This window comes from Lithobates pipiens, unplaced genomic scaffold, assembly GCF_037356315.1.
Source record: "Lithobates pipiens isolate NorthernLeopardFrog02 unplaced genomic scaffold, aLitPip1_a1.2 Scaffold_23, whole genome shotgun sequence".
Lineage (NCBI taxonomy): Eukaryota > Metazoa > Chordata > Amphibia > Anura > Ranidae > Lithobates > Lithobates pipiens.
Window position 1 is genome coordinate 39822268 of NW_027507785.1, and position 20107 is coordinate 39842374.

The 20107-nt window shown below is 40.5% G+C and overlaps 1 protein-coding gene across 3 annotated transcripts in view; it reads right to left on the reverse strand.

The window, feature by feature from the left end:
- The window catches only part of MOGAT2 (monoacylglycerol O-acyltransferase 2), a 189335-nt gene that overhangs the window by 128502 nt on the left and 40726 nt on the right, over nucleotides 1–20107 (reverse strand). For all 3 annotated transcript variants that reach the window (XM_077451440.1, XM_077451439.1, XM_077451441.1), the window contains exon 2: nucleotides 19343–19521. In XM_077451440.1, the coding sequence (XP_077307566.1) occupies nucleotides 19343–19521 (179 nt within the window). The remainder of the gene's footprint in view (nucleotides 1–19342; nucleotides 19522–20107) is intronic.

The window sequence follows — 20107 nt, forward strand, 5'->3', positions numbered from 1 at the left end:
GTGGAACACAACGGGATGTGGGACATAGTCCATATAATGAGTGTATGGAAAGTGGAAAAGTTCTAAGCTCCATTTCCGGATGGAATGGTTGATATATGGTCCCGGTGGACCAGTTGGTAAACCTGTGGACACTTCAGAACAATGGGATGGAAGAGGTAGGGTACTCTTACCAGCTGTGATGGACCCACCTACCGTACGGCAATGGGTCAAACAAGCTTGTAATCCTTCTGAAGATGTCGCGTTGGATGCAATAATCGATGAGCAATCCCAAATCGCAGGAGAGAACCGACAATCAGCAGCCAAATGAGTCCAAGATCCGTCCACGAAAGGATGGTGAATGGATGGTCAACAGTATCAAAATGTAAAATAAAGAAAAAGGTGCTCCATATGGTGCAGATCAACCAAGCATGGTTTATTTGGGCATAGAAAAATCTTACAAAGATAAGCAAGGTCTATGGTATAAAAGTGATCACAGGAAGCGATAAAATGAATAAAAGCAATGTGAGAGTCAAAAATTAGCAAGCCCGACTCGTTACGACTACGAAGGTCTTCAACAGGGGCACTTCCTGTTTCTTGTCTGGTAAAAAGCCTAGGCTTATGACATCATGCACAGCTCGCTCTCACTCTCGTGAGCGTTTGCCAGGAGGGGGGGGGGGGTGAGTCACAAGAGGGCCAATGAGAGCTGCAGAGCTGGAGGTGTGTGTCTGTGTAAATCCAGGAAGTGAACAGACAGCAGCTTCAGCTGCCCACAGTTAAAATGGCTGCAGACTCTGCAGCATATTTGGCAAATACAGAATCCCAGTATATATAAAATAATATGCAAAGTGGTTGGAGGGAAGCTTCAGAAAGGCAAAGATGTTTTTATTACAAATTATGTGAGCAGACTGCAGTTCCACTTTAAGGATGACCCAATGGAGGCAACAAACTCTGATTTACATGAGCGTGATTTATGCCCGTGTAAGTTTCTGCAGTGATTAAAGCAACAGCGCCTCAAGGGGTTATAAGTAAACATAGGGGTAGGTACCATCATCCCATAATTGTATAATGAAAGTGAAGGGAAGCTCGTATAAGGGCTACTCCAGATAGTACTCTTGAGCAGAGATAATGAAGGGGACTATTATGGTACCCATATATAGTAATCACAGATAATATACAATTATTATCACATTTATTTAACACAAATTTAGGACAATAAAAAAATATATATATACCGAAAGCAAGACACTGATTATTACACAGATCTTCCATTTAAAATATTAGGGTTTACAAAATTACAGAAGACCCAGCAATTAAGTGGGGACATGTTGTTGTGGGGCTAGACATTTTCCTCGACCGGTTTCGCAGCTGTATGCCGCTTCCTCAGGAGGCTTCAAAATAACATCTATAAAGGAACAAAATCCTTGCAATCATTACATCAACGATTCATTTTATGCCAACAATCACATTTGATTGTAATAAAGCTTGAATCAATTAAATGAAAAGTCTCATATACTATTAAATGACCATGGACGAAAAAAAAAAAAAAGGAGGAAAAACCCCCAAGCATACACCTGTGTAGTCCATAGGTCAAAAATAAACAGTGATCAGAGAAATTAAAAGTAAATAAGGATGTTCGTAACATACCCGATGGGGATCTAAAGATTAATTATCAACCAGGATGGGCTGCGTCCTTTAACAATAGAGACCCCCACGGTCAACCAGCTGAGGCTGATCGATCAACCAGGGGAGTCTACCAGCAGCGATCTAGGTAAAAAACGCAATATAAATAGAAATCAATCCGGTGTAAGCACTTCAGAATGATTGAAGGCATTGCCTAACAAGTCACTTAAAAAACATTGTTATATTAAGGGTGAGGAAGGATGCATGCAATTTACATTGGATACCTGAAAACGTCCATTTGCATAAGGCCTAAGATTTTTATTCTTTAGTACAATGCACATACGTAAAAGTATTGGTGAGGGCTGTGCCGATAGAAAGCAAAGAGGCATCAATAGGGATGAATGGTGTGATTTCACGGAAATTAGATTCACCACAAAATTTTCAATTTCCAAGAAAAGATTTTGTCAATATACTTTTTCCCCCAATTTATTTATAGGGTGCGTTTTATGAAATTAGTAAATACAATGGGACACTATTCTTCCCACTGACACCAACAATCAGGCACTATTCCCCCCACTGATACCAACAATGGCGCACTATTCCCAGAGCCATCTTTAATATTGCTTGGACCCTGAGCAAAACTTTTCTTGGGCCCCCATCCATGCAGTTGTGCTCTCCACCTGCTCTGAGACATACAATAAATAGGAGCTAGACTCAAAATCAGTTTACTGAATCAGATCAGGTGGCTTTTGCGATTGGTTACCAGAGGTTACAGTGCATCATTACAGCTCACCGACTGGTTGCTAGAGGTTACAGCACACATTACCGCTCACTGATTAGTTGCTAGAGGTTACAGCATATGATTTATGCTTGGTGATTGGTTGCTAGAAATGACTGTGGATATTGACACCAACAATGAGGCACTATTCCTCCCACTGACACCAACAAAATATTGTTTTTTTTTCAAAATTGTCATTCTTTTTTGTTGTTTATAGCGCAAATTATAAAAAACGCAGAGATGATCAAATACCACCAAAAGAAAGCTCTATTTGTGGCAAAAAAAGGACGTCACTTTTGTTTAGGTGCAACGTCACATGACTGCGCAATTGTCAGTTAAATCGACCCAGTGTCGAATCAGAAAAAATGGCCCGGTCGTTCAGCAGCCAAATCTTCCGGGGCTGAAGCTGTTAAAGGTCCAGTTGTGTGTCTGCGACTTGCGTTCTAATACAGTTCAGCTGGAGGCCAATGCATGGTGTACAACTTTAGGTGCTCTGCTGATTGCCCTGGTAATGTTGATGCTAATGGGGTTTTTTTTATTTTTATTATTCATTATCACAGAGAACTGGTGGAGCCTGGATCTCGGACCTTGAGATATTGTCAGCAGAGATAAAAGAACTGCCTTTAGAAAGATAACTTTGAAGTCAGCAACAGCAAACAAGACAGAAAATGTGTCCCATTCATACACTGGCTGCAAGCGCCACCTAGTGTTCAAAAAAAGAAGGAACCCCATTCTGTTCAACTAATATTCTACAGCATTGGTGGTCCACTTACTTGACAAATAAGTCAAGTACTTGAGAAGGGCACAAGTGCTGCCCAATTAACTCCTAATCCACTCTTTCAATTGGCCTAGTAAATACCAAAACAGACGATTGTGTCTGCAGGGGCTCCAAGGGCGGCACAGTGAGTGCCAAAGGGGCCGCATACCATCCTTGGGTCACAGGTTCACCACCAAAGATATAGAAGTATCAGATTACTGAAGTGGCAATTATTAGTTTAATTACTTCCATTAAAATATAAAGACATTTGTTAAAGCTGAATTCTTGGCAGATAGAAAAGACACACATTAAAGTGATTGGAAAAGATCACCTTGTAAAACATCCCAGTTTCAAAAAAGAAATGAAAGGCAAAACATTTTTGTATAGATATTAAAAAAACAAAACAAAAAAAAACAACACATTATAAATGTCTCCAACTAATCTCCTACCACTTCCATCAGCTCATTCCCCACAGTTTAACCCTTTGTACCACCTGCCCCACCCTATTAGATTGTAAGCTCTTCTGAGCAGGACCCTCTTAATCCTCTTGTATTTTATCGTATTGTAACTGTATTGTCTCCTTTTTATATTGTAAAGAGCTGCATAAATTGTTGGCGCTATATAAATCCTGAAAAATAATAATAATAAATGCCCTTTTTGATAAGTGATCACATTCCCTCTGTTCTCAGCTGCATCAGAGCTGGGGGGGGGGGGGGGGGGGGGGAGAGAGAGAAACAACAGCACACAGCACACTGCGCTTCCCAGCGAGAGGCTGTGCAACAGCAGGTGAGTCGTGTCCGGACAAGTCTGATCATTGGAGGAGAGTACACAGAGTTCCCAGCATTGCTAGAGAACTGACCACAGTGTGTTATCCCTGCTTGGCGTGGTCAGTTTTTAATAGGAAAGCAGAGGGATTGTCAGAAACACCAGGGATTTCACACAAAGGAAGCAATACAAAGAGAACAGGAGACTCTCATATACAAGTACAGCAGTCACATATCAGGAATGTGAAGTGGGGTAACAAACGCTTTAAAAGGGGTTGTAAAGGCTCGTGTTTTTTCACCTTAATGCATCCTATGTATTTAGGTAAAAAAAAAAAAAAAAAAAACACCTGGCAGTCACCGGCCCCCCAGCCCCCCGTTTTACTTACCTGAGCCCCTTCATCTTCTTTGGCGGGGAAGCGTCATTCTTCTCTCCACGGAGTCCTGGCTTTGATTGGATAGATTGATAGCAGCGCAGCCATTGGCTCCTGCTGCTGTCAATCAAATCCAATGACCCGGGCGTCACGGGGGGGTGGGGCCGAGTCATACATTCAGCTTCTATAGATGTCAAATGAATAACTCGGGAGTGAGCCCGCAAGGTAACCCCCACGGGAGAGCACTTCTCCTAGGGGGTTATCTAACACGGGGGAGGAGCCACCGAGGGACCCCAGAAGAGAATGTTCGGGGCCACTCTGTGCAAAACGAGCTGCACAGTGCAGGTAAGCATGACAGGTTTGTTATTTAAAAAAAAAACAAAAAAACTAAGCTTTAGTATCACTTTAATGTAGACCTGTATGCACTAATGGTTCAATAAATGCTGTATTTTTAATGCAAGCCTTGTAAGTACATCAATGTGATATCAGCTGGTATCAGCCTCCTGCAGTCCCTGTACAGCAGAGCCCAGAGTGGGAAAAGAAGTAGCAGCACAAGCAGCCAGTCAATGTGATAAGACACACGCTGACAGGAGGAGAAAGCAGAGTGACAGAGACAAGTTCATCATTAGGCTACTTTTACTTCACTATCCAGTCACATGATGGGGGCGGGTCCACGACAGCCCCTGCTCAAAAGAAATGGGTTGAATGATGCTGGCCATCATTTAACTGGAAGACTGAGGACATCTAGTGGCACAAAAGTATAATCACAGGGGACAGCTCCCAAAAAGATCCTTTTTTTTTAATTTTATCTTGTATGCAGGGGCGGACTGACCATTCAGGCACTCTGGCACTGCCCGAGGGCCCCATGCCACTAAGGGGCCCCATCAGCATTTACAGCCTCAATAAAACCAGGGACAGTATGTAAAAATATTTTTTTTTTTAAATCCCAATATTATAGCTGCCCCACCTCTCCAGTACCTTTTCAGTGTGTGTATGTGTATTGTGTGTGTGTATATTGTGTGTCTGTGTGTGTATACTGTATGTGTGTGTATACTTTATGTGTGCGTATACTGTGTGGCCCCATAAACTATTGCCTGGGGTCCCCATAATCTCCTATTGCCCGGGGGCCCCATGAGTTGTCAGTCTGCCCCTGCATGTATGTTATATTCTACTGGACTCTGCTTCCAGAATAAGGAGTAAAGCACCTGAGTGATTTTAATGTCACGCTGCTGAGCAATTTTAAAATGTATTTAAAGAATTTTTGAAAAAAAAATAGTTTTTTCTAAATTATGAAATGTTTAAAGTTATCAGTTTTTTTTTTTTTTACCATCTGTGTTCCATTGGTGAGAGTTCCTGTCACATTGTATCTCAGAGACTGCAATGGGATACTTGGCTCATGAATACGATCATATTTCAATCAATCAGATTATGGGATTACATAATGTGATTGATCGAAATCCACTTCCTTGTGTGTAGCAGATTGATCAGATCGCTGGCTATAGATGATTATTTCCGATCAAAAGCGATTGGAAAAAAAATAAAAATTAACCTTTATCGAGGGATGTATGACATACCCGCATTTTTTGTCGGATGAATCCTAAATTAAACCTGCAAAAAGAAATATGGCAGCTGATCAATGTTGGGTCATTGGGGGGGATTTACTAAAGCTGCAGTGTGCAAAATCTGGTGCAGCTCTGCATATAAACCAATCAGCTTCCTTTTTTTTTTTCAAAGCAATCTGAAGATACAGTGCCTTGCAAAAGTATTCACCCCTCTTGGCTTTTTACCTATTTTGTTACATTACAGCCTTTAGTTCAATGTTTTTTTTAATCTGAATTATATGTTATGGACCAGAACATAATAGTCTAAGTTGGTGAAGTAAAATTAGAAAAATATATACATAAAACAATTTTTCAGAAATAAAAAACTGATAATTGGCATGTGCGTTTGTATTCACCCTCTTCGTTGTGAAGCCCATAAAAAGTTCTGGTGCGACCAATTACCTTCAGAAGTCACATAATTAGTGAAATGATGTCCACCTGTGTGCAATCTAAGTGTCACATGATCTGTCATTACATATACACACCTTTGTGAAAGGCCCCAGAGGCTGCAACACCTAAACAAGAGGCACCACTAACCAAACACTGCCATGAGGACCAAGGAGACCACCACTCCCTGTAATCGGGAGCGGTGATCAGTGTCATTTCACACAGTTAGAATCACTCCCTAGGACACACTTAACCCCTACAGTGCCACCTAGTGGTTAACCCCTTCGCTGGCCGTGACATTTACACAGTAAGCAATGCATTTTTAATTGCACTGATCGCTGTATTAATGTGAATGGTCCTAAAATAGCAGCAAAAGTGTTCGATCTGTCCGCCATAATGTCGCAGTCACGATAAAAAAAATAAAAATAAAATCGCTGATCACTGCCATTACTAGTAAAAAAAAAAAAAAAAAATTATAAAAATGCCATAAAACTATCCCCTATTTTGTAGACGCAATAATTTTTGCGCAAACCAATCAAACGCTTATTGCGCTTTTTTTTTTACCAAAGATATTTTTATATATTTTTTGGGGATATTTATTATAGCAAAAAGTAAAAAATAATGCATTTTTTTTTCAAAATCGTCGCTATTTTTTTGTTTATAGTGCAAAAAATAAAAAAACGCAGAGGTGATCAAATACCACCAAAAGAAAGCTCTGTTTGTGGGGGGAAAAAAGGACGTCAATTTTGTTTGGGAGCCACGTCGCGTGCAATTGTCAGTTAAAGCGATGCAGTGCCGAATCGCAAAAAGTGCTCTGATCTTTGGCCAGTCAAATGGTCCGGGGCTTAAGTGGTTAAAGTGGAAGTTACATTTTTGGGTGGAACTCCGCTTTAAGTTTAATTTCCCTAAGTCATTTAGGACTAGGGAGAACTGCTCATTTATTGCAATAGAAAGTCTCTTAGCACCCTCTAGTGGTGGCCAGGAGCAGCTGATTTGAACACATTAGTCCCTGTGTTTGGAGCTCCTTACTCCAGTAAAGTAAGTTCCCTTGAAAATGACATTTTGAGCAAGCGGGAAAGAGTAACAGCAATAAAAGCTAAGTATTTAGAGTACATATGTTCTTTAACCTTTTTTTGACCAGAGGTTACATAGAGTTAAATATTTAGTCTGGTTAAAAAAAAAAAAAAGGACTGTCCAGTTCAACCAATAGAAGGGAAACAGCACAAAAAATACAATCCTATACACACACACACACACACACACACACACACACACACACACACAATCCGATACCCACAGTTGATCAAGAAGAAGGCAAAAAAGTCCCACTAAAGCATGATGCAATTTGCTCCAGCAGGGGAAATGAGGCCACCACTAGAGGGTGCTATTGCATGATGCAATTTGCTCCAGCAGGGTAAATTACTTCCTTACCCCCCAACAGGCAATTGGATATTTCCCAGATCAACTTTACCTAGAAATGTCAGTACCCAGTTATATTATGTACATTTAGGAAATAATCCAGGCCTTTTTTAAAGCAATCTACTGAGCTGGCCAGAACCACCTCTGCAGGGAGTCTATTCCACATTTTTACAGCTCTTACTGTGAAGAAACCTTTCCGTATTTGGAGATGAAATCTCTTTTACTTCAGATGTAAAGAGTGCCCCCTTGTGATGGTCTTAAAGTGAATGACTCAACACCAAATTCACGCTATGAACCACTTCTACATTTGTACATGTTGATCATATCCCCCCTTAATCTCCTCTTCTCAAGAGAATAAATTCAGTTCCTCTAATCTTTCCTCATAGCTGAGCTCCTCCATGCCTCTTATCAGTTTGGTTTCCCTTCTCCGCACTTTCTCCAGTTTCCGCTAGCGATAATCGTATGTAAAATCCGGCAGGCTGGTTATACTCAAGTTGATCGTTCAATCAACTTAGTACATTCAGAGCCTGCCTATACATGGTTCGAATCTCGGCCGGTTCCTGCTATGACCAGCCTTAGATTGCGACCAGCAATCGTATTTAAATATGGCCACCATAAGAGAGTAATTATCACTTTGGAGAAATTTCCTTGCACTCTGATGTGTCACCAGCACAGGAATTGAATGGAAATGTCTCCAACAGGGGACAAAATATAAACTGACGGAGTTTAACTCTTTCCTATTCTATCCAAAGGTTAAAAAAAGGAGAATCACAAGTGTCATCAATAAGGCAGTACAGCCAGCCCTCCTGCCTAGGCCCCCCTTTTGAACTGGTGGGGCCTGGGCCCTGCACAGGAGGGCCGGCTGTACTGCCTTATCAGTCATGTCTATTGGCACCATATCTGACACATCCAGAGAATTCTACCCTCCAGTGGCGGCTGATGCTCAAATTTTTTTTTGGGGGGGGGGGGGGGGGGCGCAAACAAACTGAAAAATTCTGAAAAAAAACCCCCATCAATTGCAGCCTCACTGTACCATCAATTGCCATCACCGTACCCATCAAACGCAGCCACTGTGCCCATCAATTGCCACCACTGTGCCATCAAACGCAGCCACTGTGCCATCAAATGCAGCCACTGTGCCATCAAACGCAGCCACTGTGCCATCAAATGCAGCCACTGTGCCATCAAATGCAGCCACTGTGCCCATCAATTGCCACCACTGTGCCCATCAATTGCCACCACTGTACCCATCAATTGCCGCCACTGTGCCCATCAATTGCCGCCACTGTGCCCATCAATTGTCACCACTGTGCCATATCAAATGCTCCCACTGTGCCATCAAACGCAGCCACTGTGCCCATCAATTGCCACCACTGTGCCATATCAAATGCTCCCACTGTGCCATCAAACGCAGCCACTGTGCCCATCAATTGTCACCACTGTGCCATATCAAATGCTCCCACTGTGCCAAACGCAGCCACTGTGCCCATCAATTGCCACCACTGTGCCATATCAAATGCTCCCACTGTGTCATATCAAATGCTCCCACTATGCCCATCAATTGGTGCCACTGTGCCCCCCCCCCCCCCCCCCCCCCGCATAACTGCACTGATCCTAAAAGTGCTAGTGCAATATAACCACTAAAACGGTGTCTGTACTTTCTATACAACTTATGTAATAAAACCTATAAACTGCAAAGTGCAATATATGCCAATAAATCATTATAAAGTGCAAATTATCACATGCAAAATATCATGGGTAAAATATTGCAACCCCAAAACATAAAAAAGTTAATTTCCGTATCTCATATATATATATATATATATATATATATATATATATATATATATTCAAAGTGCATAATGTGCTTCAATCCACATCCGTGCTTCCTGATGAAACATGTATGAATGCAAAACGTGTAGAAGCTTCTGGGTAACCGTTGACATCACTTCCTGTCACCGACCCTCATCAGATGGAGGCTTGGAACGCACGCCGATTCCGGTAAACGAATACGGTGGAGCTTGCAATATTTTACCCATGATAATTTGCACTTTATAATGATTTATTGGCACATAAATCTTCTCTGTTCTTCATTATGATGCTGTGCAGTCTTCTGGAGACTAGACCCCAACAGCCAATAGGAAAGGTCCACGTCTCCCAGAATAAAAAAAAAAAAAAAAAAGAAAAAACACAACACAGTATAAGCCAACAGTCTCTGCGCTAAACCATATCACTCTATCTTAGCTGCTGTGTTATATCAAAAATTATAACCAATACATATATAATACACGTATAATCATCATCCAATACTGTACATATAACACACAGGTCTGTATAATCAAATCCCTAAACTCTATACCGAAAAAATATATGTGCATATACACAAGCCAGGCCTTCTCATCCAACATCAGGGCCTGACGTCACAAAGAATGGTCAAGCATCCCCATAGACACACTCCTAAACCTTGTGGTCAGCCTTCCCAGAAGAGCTGAAGCTGTTATAGCTGCAAAGGGTGGGCCAACTCAATATTGAACCCTACGGCCTAAGACTGGGATGCCATTGACCGCTTACCGACCAGCTCCTATACATATAAGGCGGCAGGATGGTTCTTCTACGTGAATTGCTGTATATGTATGGCGGCTCCTTTAAGAGCCATAGCAGGCCCGATGAACGGCGGGTGACCCGATGCGCGTGGCTGGCCAGCGTGATCGCCAGGGGCACAAGAGCCAGAATGAGGAATTTGTGTGTGTATAAACACACAAATCCCTTTTCTTACAGGGGAGGAGAAACTGGTCATCTGTTCCTACTAGTTAGGAACTACGATCTGGCTCCTCCTCTAGTCAATTCCATCCTCGCACAGTTAGAACACACCCAGGAAACACAATTAATCCCTTGATCGTCCCCTAGTGTTAACCCCTTCCCTGCCAGTGACATTTATACAGTAATCAGTGGCTATTTTTAGCTCTGATTGCTGTATAATTGTCAATGGTCCCAAAAATGTGTCAAAAGTGTCCGATGTGTCCGCCGCAATGTCGCAGGCCCAATAGAAAAACGCTGATCGCCGCCATTACTAGTAATAAATAAATAAAAATGCCATAAATCTATTCCTTATTTTGCAGACGCGATAACTTTTGCGCAAACCAATCAATATACGCTTATTGTGTTTTTTTTGTATATTTTTAACCAAAAATATGTAGAAGAATACATATTGGCCTAAACTGATGAAGAATTTTTTTTTTTTTCATTTGGGATATTTATTATAGCAAAAAGTAAAAGAATGTTTTCAAAATTGTCGCTCTTCTTTTGTTTATGGCACAAAAAAATAAAACCCCAGAGGTGATCAAATACCACCAAAAGGAAGCTCTAACTGTGGCGAAAAAAAAAAAAAAAGACATAAATCTTGATTGGGCACAATGCCACACGACCGCGCAATTGTCAGTTAAAGCGTCGCAGTGCCGTATCGCAAAAAAATGGCCTCGTCAGGAAGGGGGTAAATTCTTCCAGGGCTAAAGTGATTAAAGTTCATGTGCGTGGAAAGTTGTGCCAATACTTTTGACAAAATTGTGTATATTGCACTGTCACACATACAAGTAAGCCTCATGTATAAAAACAATAAAGCTTGTAAAATAAGATATTCCCCTCAATCAATAAAGGTAATCTAGAGATGGGCCACCGCACATGCTTGTAGGTGTATTGGCCTGGGGTGCAATCCTATCCCTATCAAGAATATTAAATAATAAATTCCCCTGCCAAAAAATGTTGCCTGCAAAGTCTTATAGGAAGGAGACTCTATATACTGCCACCTAGTGGTCAAATTACAGAAGACGTGCACAAATTGTTCCAGATTTAATGCCACTGTCACCACTTTTAAAAAATAACTCTACTTTTGTTGAGAAACAAAATAACATTCCCCTCTGGCTGATCTATATACATCGCAAGTATTTTACCAAATTTAGTTGCAGAGTCCTACCTTTTGTTATTCTGAAGCAGTAGCTGTTTGTTTGTCTGTGTTCATGTATCTGTACAGAAGTGATTTTATAATTAGCAAATCAGCTTCTGCACCTGCAGGGCTCTGAGGAAAGTGGCAGGGTATGCATACCTTTGGACGTGATTTCCCTTTGGGAGTATCTCACCAAAATTGAAATTTTGTTGCAGGGGATGCCCACAATCTGACTTGTATCTTAGTGCAGACTTCTGAGAAAATCAGTGAGCAAATGACATTTCTGGGGGGTGGGTGTTCTGTACACCATCCGTGTACAGAGCGCCTCCAGGCAGTCATATTGCATTTCACAGAAAATTATAGAGCTGCAAATTGAAACAAAAAGGTCATTTTTTAAAAATATATATATACATACACACACACACACACAAACAGTAATGTTAATATATATATATATATATATATATATATATATATATATATATATATATATATATATACATATACACATACACACACATACATACACACGCACATGCACATATATGCACACTTTTTTTTTTTTGCCAACACAAAAGGGCCGTTACCCTTTTTAAGAATGTCCAGGGACATTATTATGTATGACGGTATGCTCCTCACTAGACATTTGCACTGCCGAAAAATTTGTTTTAATTTTATTCGGGTTTTCAAATAAATTCGTAAAAATTAGAATTCGTTATCTTCCATTCGTTTATCGTGATCTCTAATTCAGAAAAATCTGAAAAACTGAATTAAAATCGGAAAATTCGGAAGAACGAAAAATCGGAAAATTCAAAAGAACTAAAAATAATAATAACTATTAAATTATAGGTATTGGATTTGGCTGTTAGTGAATGTAACAAATTTATTAGAAGTTACGAATTACCTGAAATAACGAATGCTGCATCTAAACGAATGGAACATAACAAATTAATAATAATACAATTTTTTATTATAATTAATAATTATTATTAATTTGTTACATTCCATTCATTTATGTAGCGGCCACAACCCTTGCAGGGCGGCCTTGACTTATTGGGCTTACCAGTTACCTCCTCTTGGCCTGCTCTTCCACGTCTAGGGGTTCCAAGGGTTGATACCCAACAACTTGAACGCTGACACCAATATACTCCTTTTGAAAGGTTTTATTTTGGAGTGATAACATCCAATAACACAGTCTCTTGTGGGAACAGAGGGCACGGGTAAAGAACTCTGGCACCTTGAACTGCAGGTCTTGCAAAGTCTCTATTTCCTCCCAGAGAGTAGCCACTCGCAGCTGGGTACCTCAAAGCTGAACCCATCTCTAGCCAGAGATCATGGCAGTCAGCACGTCGACTCAAATACTTGAAACAATCCTATGAACGTGGACAAGTTGTAACCAAGGGTGAACAGGAACCATTTTTCCTCAGTACCTGGAACGTTCTCTGTCTCCTCAATGGTACTGGAAAAATGTGAATTTGTCAATGTCTTTCCCAACTCAGTAACCAGGGACTTCCCAGGATGCCACGCGCCGGCCCTCCTCCGAATAGTCCTCCCCCGGTCACTTCCACGAGCTGTGGTGCCTCTCCAAGCCGAGAGCACACCCGGACACCTTGAATCCTCCGTCTTGCGTCTTGGACCTGCAGGTTCCGAGACTCCGGAACAGACGGATCCCTACCCCAGACCAGGCAGGTCTACCAGGGGCCTCCAACAGGAACATGTTGCGGGGTGTCGAACACCCTGTGACCGGGACCCCTCACGGAGCTACCCCGTTCCTGGAACCAGAACAGACCACACGGGTCTCACAAACTCCTCTCTTCTAAACATGTGACCCACACATCTTAAGTACCCCTTCCCAGACTCCTCAGCGGGGCCCGGCACTCCCACCAAGAAGGTTGATACTCAAAACGTCCAACCAGACCTGATTCTGGCCTGTCATGTGCACCTCACTGCTCACATGACCAGGCAGAACTTCCAACACAGCCCGGCCAGACTGATGTCAAGGCCAACCTACGTAATTAACCCTCAGAACCCCTACTGTTCTGAAGCAAAAACTAAATTTACATGCGTATGACATTTTGTCCAAAATGTCATCCGCTACATTTAGATGTGACATTCGTTTTTTCAGATAATTCGTAACTTCAGATAAATTGGTATTCGTTACATTTACTAATAAATTATAGCTATTGGAATTTCCTTTCAAATTTGTCTGTTAGTGAATGTAACAAATATGAATTTATCCGAAGTTATGAATTATCGGAAATAACGAATGTCACGTCTAAACGAATGGAACGTAACAAAAATAATATTAATAATAAAAACTTTTTATTATATTATTTTTTATTATTATTTTGGTACGTTCCATTTGTTTAGATGTGACATTCGTTATTTCAGATACTTCGTAACTTTGGATAAATTCGTATTTGTTATGTTTACTAACTAATAAATTAGAGGTATTGGAATCTCCTTTCAAATTTGGCTGTTAGTGAATGTAATGAATACGCATTTATCCGAAGTTATGAATTATCGGAAATAACAAATGTCACGTCTAAACGAATGGAACGTAACAAAAATAATATTAATAATAAAAACTTTTTATTATATTATTTTTTATTATTATTTTGTTACGTTCCATTTGTTTAGATGCGACATTCGTTATTTCAGATACTTCGTAACTTTGGATAAATTCGTATTTGTTACGTTTACTAACTAATAAATTAGAGGTATTGGAATCTCCTTTCAAATTTGGCTGTTAGTGAATGTAATGAATACGCATTTATCCGAAGTTATGAATTATCGGAAATAACAAATGTCACGTCTAAACGAATGGAACGTAACAAAAATAATATTAATAATAAAAACTTTTTATTATATTATTTTTTATTATTATTTTGTTACGTTCCATTTGTTTAGATGCGACATTCGTTATTTCAGATACTTCGTAACTTTGGATAAATTTGTATTTGTTACGTTTACTAACTAATAAATTAGAGGTATTGGAATCTCCTTTCAAATTTGGCTGTTAGTGAATGTAATGAATACGCATTTATCCGAAGTTATGAATTATCGGAAATAACAAATGTCACATCTAAACAAATGTAACGTAACAAAAATAATAATAAAAACTTTTTATTATTACTATTAATATTAATTTGTTACATTCCATTCGTTTAGATGCCACATTCGTTATGCCAGATAATTGGTAACTTTGGATAAATTTGTATTCGTTACGTTTACTAACTAATAAATTATAGGTATTGGAATTTCCTTTCAAATTTGGCTGTTAGTGAACGTATCAAATACAAATTTATCCAAAGTTATGAATTATCAGAAATAACAAATGTCACATCTAAACGAATGGACCGTAACAAAAATAATAATAATTAATAATAATAAAAACTTTTTATTATTATTATTATTATGTTGTTACGTTCCATTCATTTAGATGCGACATTTGTTATTTCAGATAATTCGTAATGTTCACTAACAGCCAAATTTGAAAGGAAATTCAAATATCTATAATTAGTTAGTAATAGTTATTAGTTCAGATTTTCGAATTTGCGCAGCAGTCTTTCAAACACAATATTATTGGAAAAAATACACTTTAATTAATTAATAAAAAAAAAAACGAAACAGTAAAGTTAGCCCAATTTTTTTGTATAATGTGAAAGATAATGTTACTCCAAGTATATTTATACCAAACATGTCATGCTTTAAAAATTGCGCCTGCTCGTGGAATGGCAACAAACTACTTAAAAATCTCCATGGGCGACTCTTTAAAAATGTCTGCAGGTTACCAGCTTAGAGTTACAGAGGAGATCTAGTGCTAGAATTATTACTCCCATGCTAACAATTGCGGTGATACCTCACATGTGGTTTGAACACAGTTTACATATGTGGGAGCGTGACTTACGTATGCATTCGCTTCTGCACGCGAGCTCGGCGGGACGGGGCACTTTAAAATAAAAGATTCTCCTTTTTATTTTACATTTTATTTTTTATTTTTACACTGTCCCTTTAAAACAAACAATTTTCCTCTTTATTCCTATTACAAGGAATGTAAACATCCCTTGTAATAGAAATAAGCAGGACAGGACTTCTTTAATGTGAGATCTGGGGGGAAAAATATCTCAGATCTCATATTTACACTTAAAAGCAAAGAAAAAAAAAAAGTAATTTTACTTTCATACAAAAAAATAAATAAATAAATTTAAGGCCGGAGGGTGGAAGTGACGTTTGATATCGCTCTGGTCCTCCAAGGACATAGAGTCGAGTGGGGGCCATCTCTGGGTACTTTCACACTGTTCTGTAGCAAAATTGCAGTTAAAATGCATAATGCTGTGTTTAAGATGCATTTGCTATGAGTTTCTGGTGCGTTTTTGGGTTGCATGCACCTGTGAAAAAAAAAACATCCAACTCAAAAACACACCAAAAGCACAAGTTACCACATTTTCCATTCATTTCAATGGCAAGCTGCGTTTTTGGTGCAATTTTCAAACCCAGCACACAAGATGCAGGACTTGCATTCAAAATGCACTGCACCTGTAAGGCTCCATTCACATCTGAGCAATCTGAAGCGACAGCTGCTGCAGCTCGTTTTTTTCCAGCTTTTTATTTTATTTTATTTTTTTAGAGCGGCACCATTCATTTGAAGCCAAAGAAGCTCATGTACCAAATCTTAGCACAGAGCCAGGATGCGATTTTTGCTGTTAGTGTGTGTGTGTGTGTGTGTGTGTGTGTGTGTATATATATATATACACACACACATATATAAACACACACACACACACACACACTTAAATTTTTTTTACTTTCAGCCATAAAACATATCCAATAAAAAATAAATTATTTTCACATATTTTATTGGTAACAATCAATTAACATACAGTTGCATTGTCAGAATGGCATACGTAGATTAAAAGTCACAGAGTATGGGTATGTCGGTTTACAGTGTTTTTAACATAGAGCGACACATATATCAGAACAACTAATATTGAGTGATTGCTATATCTCAAAATTGCTAACCTCAACTACATTTTGAACCTGGGCCTAGGCCCGAGCATTTAACATCATACAATCTGTATAGTACTCTGTGTGAGAACTGGAGAGATCAGAGGGGCAGCCATTCGTACATATATAGTATGGTGTTAACAATGGTGGTATTAGACTTTAAGGGGGAGGAATATGGGAGAAATGGGTTGGTAAAATTTATATATAGCAAATTATTCCCAATAAGGGTATATATATTGGTTTGTGCAAAAGTTATGGCATCTACAAACGATGGGATATATACTGGAATTTTTATTTCTTTTTTTTTTTATAGTAGTAATGCGGCGATCAGTGACTTATAGCAGGACTGCAATATTGAGGCAGACATTCTGACGCTTTGTGGAAACCAGTGACACTAATATAGTGATCAGCAGTGTTGGTCATCTCACTTTAAAAAAGTAATTAGTTAAGTTACAAATTACTTCTCCCAAAAAGTAATTGCGTTAGTAGCTCAGTTACTACATTGGAAAAGTAATTAGTTACTCAGCAAAGTAACTGTGACTTTTTTTTTATATTCTAAGGGGCGGGTCTAGTATTACTATAAGCAAGGGGCGTGTTCCCCCTGCACGTCTATTTCCCCTCTGTACCCCCCTGCATGTCCATTTCCCCTCTGTACCCCCTGCACGTCTGTTTCCCCCCCACACACACATATATCTGTTCCCCCTCTGTACATCTGTCCCCCCCAAACTCACGGATCGTATCGTTCCTCGGATCAGAGTCACGGATCGGATCATTTTTCGGATCAGCAAATAATAATTGAATTTGCAAAAACCTGTGAAAATTCCACCACCATATAGTCCCCACTGTAATATCCACAATCTCCCCCATTGTAATATCCACGTCATCTCCCCCACTGTAAAATCTACGTCATCTCCCCCACTGTAATATTGGCTGAGTATGGCTGGGTACGGCTGAGCATGGCTGGGTACGGCTGGGTATCGCCGAGTATGGCTGGGTATTACCCAGTATTGCAGAGTATGGCAGAGTATGGCTGGGTATTACCGAGTATGGCAGAGTATGGCTGGGTATGGCTGGGTATGGCAGAGTATTGGCTGGGTATGGCAGAGTATTGGCAGGGTATTGCAGAGCATTGGCAGGGTACTGCAGAGTTTTGCATGGTATTGCAGAGTATTGGCTGGGTATTGGCAGGGTACTGCAGAGTATTGGCAGGGTACTGCAGAGTATTGGCAGGGTACTGCAGAGTATTGGCAGGGTATTGCAGAGTATTGGCAGGGTATTGCAGAGTATTGGCAGGGTATTGGCAGGGTATTGCAGAGTATTGGCAGGGTATTGCAGAGTATTGCAGAGTATTGGCACAGAACTGCTGAGTATTGGCAGGGAATTGCAGAGTATTGGCAGAGTATGGAGGGATGGCTGTGACTGCAATTGTCACAGAGCAGCGCTGTGGGCACTACAGATCCAGCCCACAGTGCTGCTGCCATCCGATCTCTCCCCTCTACTGTGCAGATCCGTACACAGAGGGGAGAGAGGAACCGGCGTCATCATGACAACAGTTTGTTTACAAGTGATCGCTCCGTCATTTGATGGAGCAATCACATTGTAAACGGCCGACGGGTGCACCAAAATGGCCACCGCTCCGGAGCTAGGCCGAAGCAGCGGCCTTTCCTAAGGCTGAGGCCACAGAGGTCGCGGCGCGTGATGATCCATTGTGCCCCTAGTGGCGGCCGATGTAATTGCGGTAACGCCGCCCAAGTAATGGGAGCGGCGTTACCATGAGGGGAAGAGTAATCAGTTAGATTACTCGTTACCCTCTAAAGTAACGGCGTTAAGTAACGCCGTTTACTTTAACTCAGTTACTTACATCACTGGTGATCAGGGCTAAAAATATGCACCATCACTGTACTAATGACACTGGCTGGGAAGGGGTTAAACATCAGGGGCGATCAAAGGGTTAACTGTGCACCTAGCCAGTGTTCATGTGTACTGTGCTAGATGCTTTTACTAAAGGAAGTGATGGATTTTATAGCCTGAATCCATCACTTCTCCCCTCTCAGAACAGAGCTCTGCTTTGTTTACATAGGCAGAGCTCTGCTCTGAATCTCTGCCCGATGATCAGTACGCACCCTGCTGGCAAAAGTGCAGAATCACATATACATGGGAGTCTGCACAGGAGAGCCGCCCTGTAGCAGAAAATCTGCTATGGAGAGGTCAGTAACGAGGCACTAGTGAGATCCAAGCAGAAGCTGTTTGCCTACAGACTCTCTCTCTCTAATTGAGTGTGAGAAAGGCGGGAAGAGAGGAGGAGGGTAGGAAAAGAGGCGAAGGAATCAATGCCTACTTTTTTTTTTTAAGTGTACAATTTGAGCTACTGAGCTCTGTAAACAGATTTTTTTTTTGCAACTGAGCAGCTAAGCAAAGACAGGTAAAACACAAAAAGGAGCATAGAGTGCACTCTGCTGTCTGTAAAAATAAATATGGAGCATTCATGTACAGTTCCACTTTACCCCACTGCCCCTCCTCCACAGATCACACTGCTGACCTCCCCACCCCCACGATTCAACACTGCTGTCCTCTGCGCTAAAAAATTTCTAGTTCTGGAACAGACACACTTTTGCCAGTTAAATCTTTTAAACAATTACTGAAGGTGAATGAACAAGATATATACGCAAATGAGTTGACAGTGAAAAAAAATAATGAATAGACTGAGGTCAGAACGTACCTTGATAGGAAAGTAGTCTCTTAGATATCGCCAGACCGCATGACTCTGCATATAGTGGCTCCTCCTTCCGCCACGGCTGGGGGTGTCCCAGTCTGTAAACCACCAGATCCCATAGAGAACACTGATTATCCAGAAGCGGGTGAAGAGCAGAGCGAAGAACAGGATAATGCAAGTCTGTGCTGCAGGAGAACAAATCACAAGGAGAACCGTTAAAACTGATAAGTGCAAACAATTGCAACACGACACTATAAATTGTACTTTTGCTGAATTGAAACATTGTTATTGGACGTTGTACGATAATTGCGTGGAATCTGAGTGATATAATTAAAACGTGTTACTAAATCCAGTACTATAAAAATAGTTCATCCGCACCTCTCCCAGTACCCACAGCTTATAGATCTTCTTTTTACATTAAAATACTGCCACTATATACCTTTTTGGCTGATCTGTATACCACGGTCACATGATAAACTACAGGGTTTGCCTGAATGCTGAGTGTTCAGGTAGGAGGAGATTTCCACTACAGCCTGTGTCCTCCTCATGCTGTTATGGATGGTGGATCATCCATCAATGAAGATGTGACATCCCACCCACTGTGTTCTTTTTTAGTTACTGTGTATGGAGGAGGAGGGAGAGATTGGCCTGTCATTTAGGATCTGTATACACGCCCCCAAATGTGTGATGTCATACCATGTGACCTGAAAAGCTCAGCTCAAACAAGGAAATGTAATTGTGTGGTGATGGGTTTTGTACTTGCATGCCGCG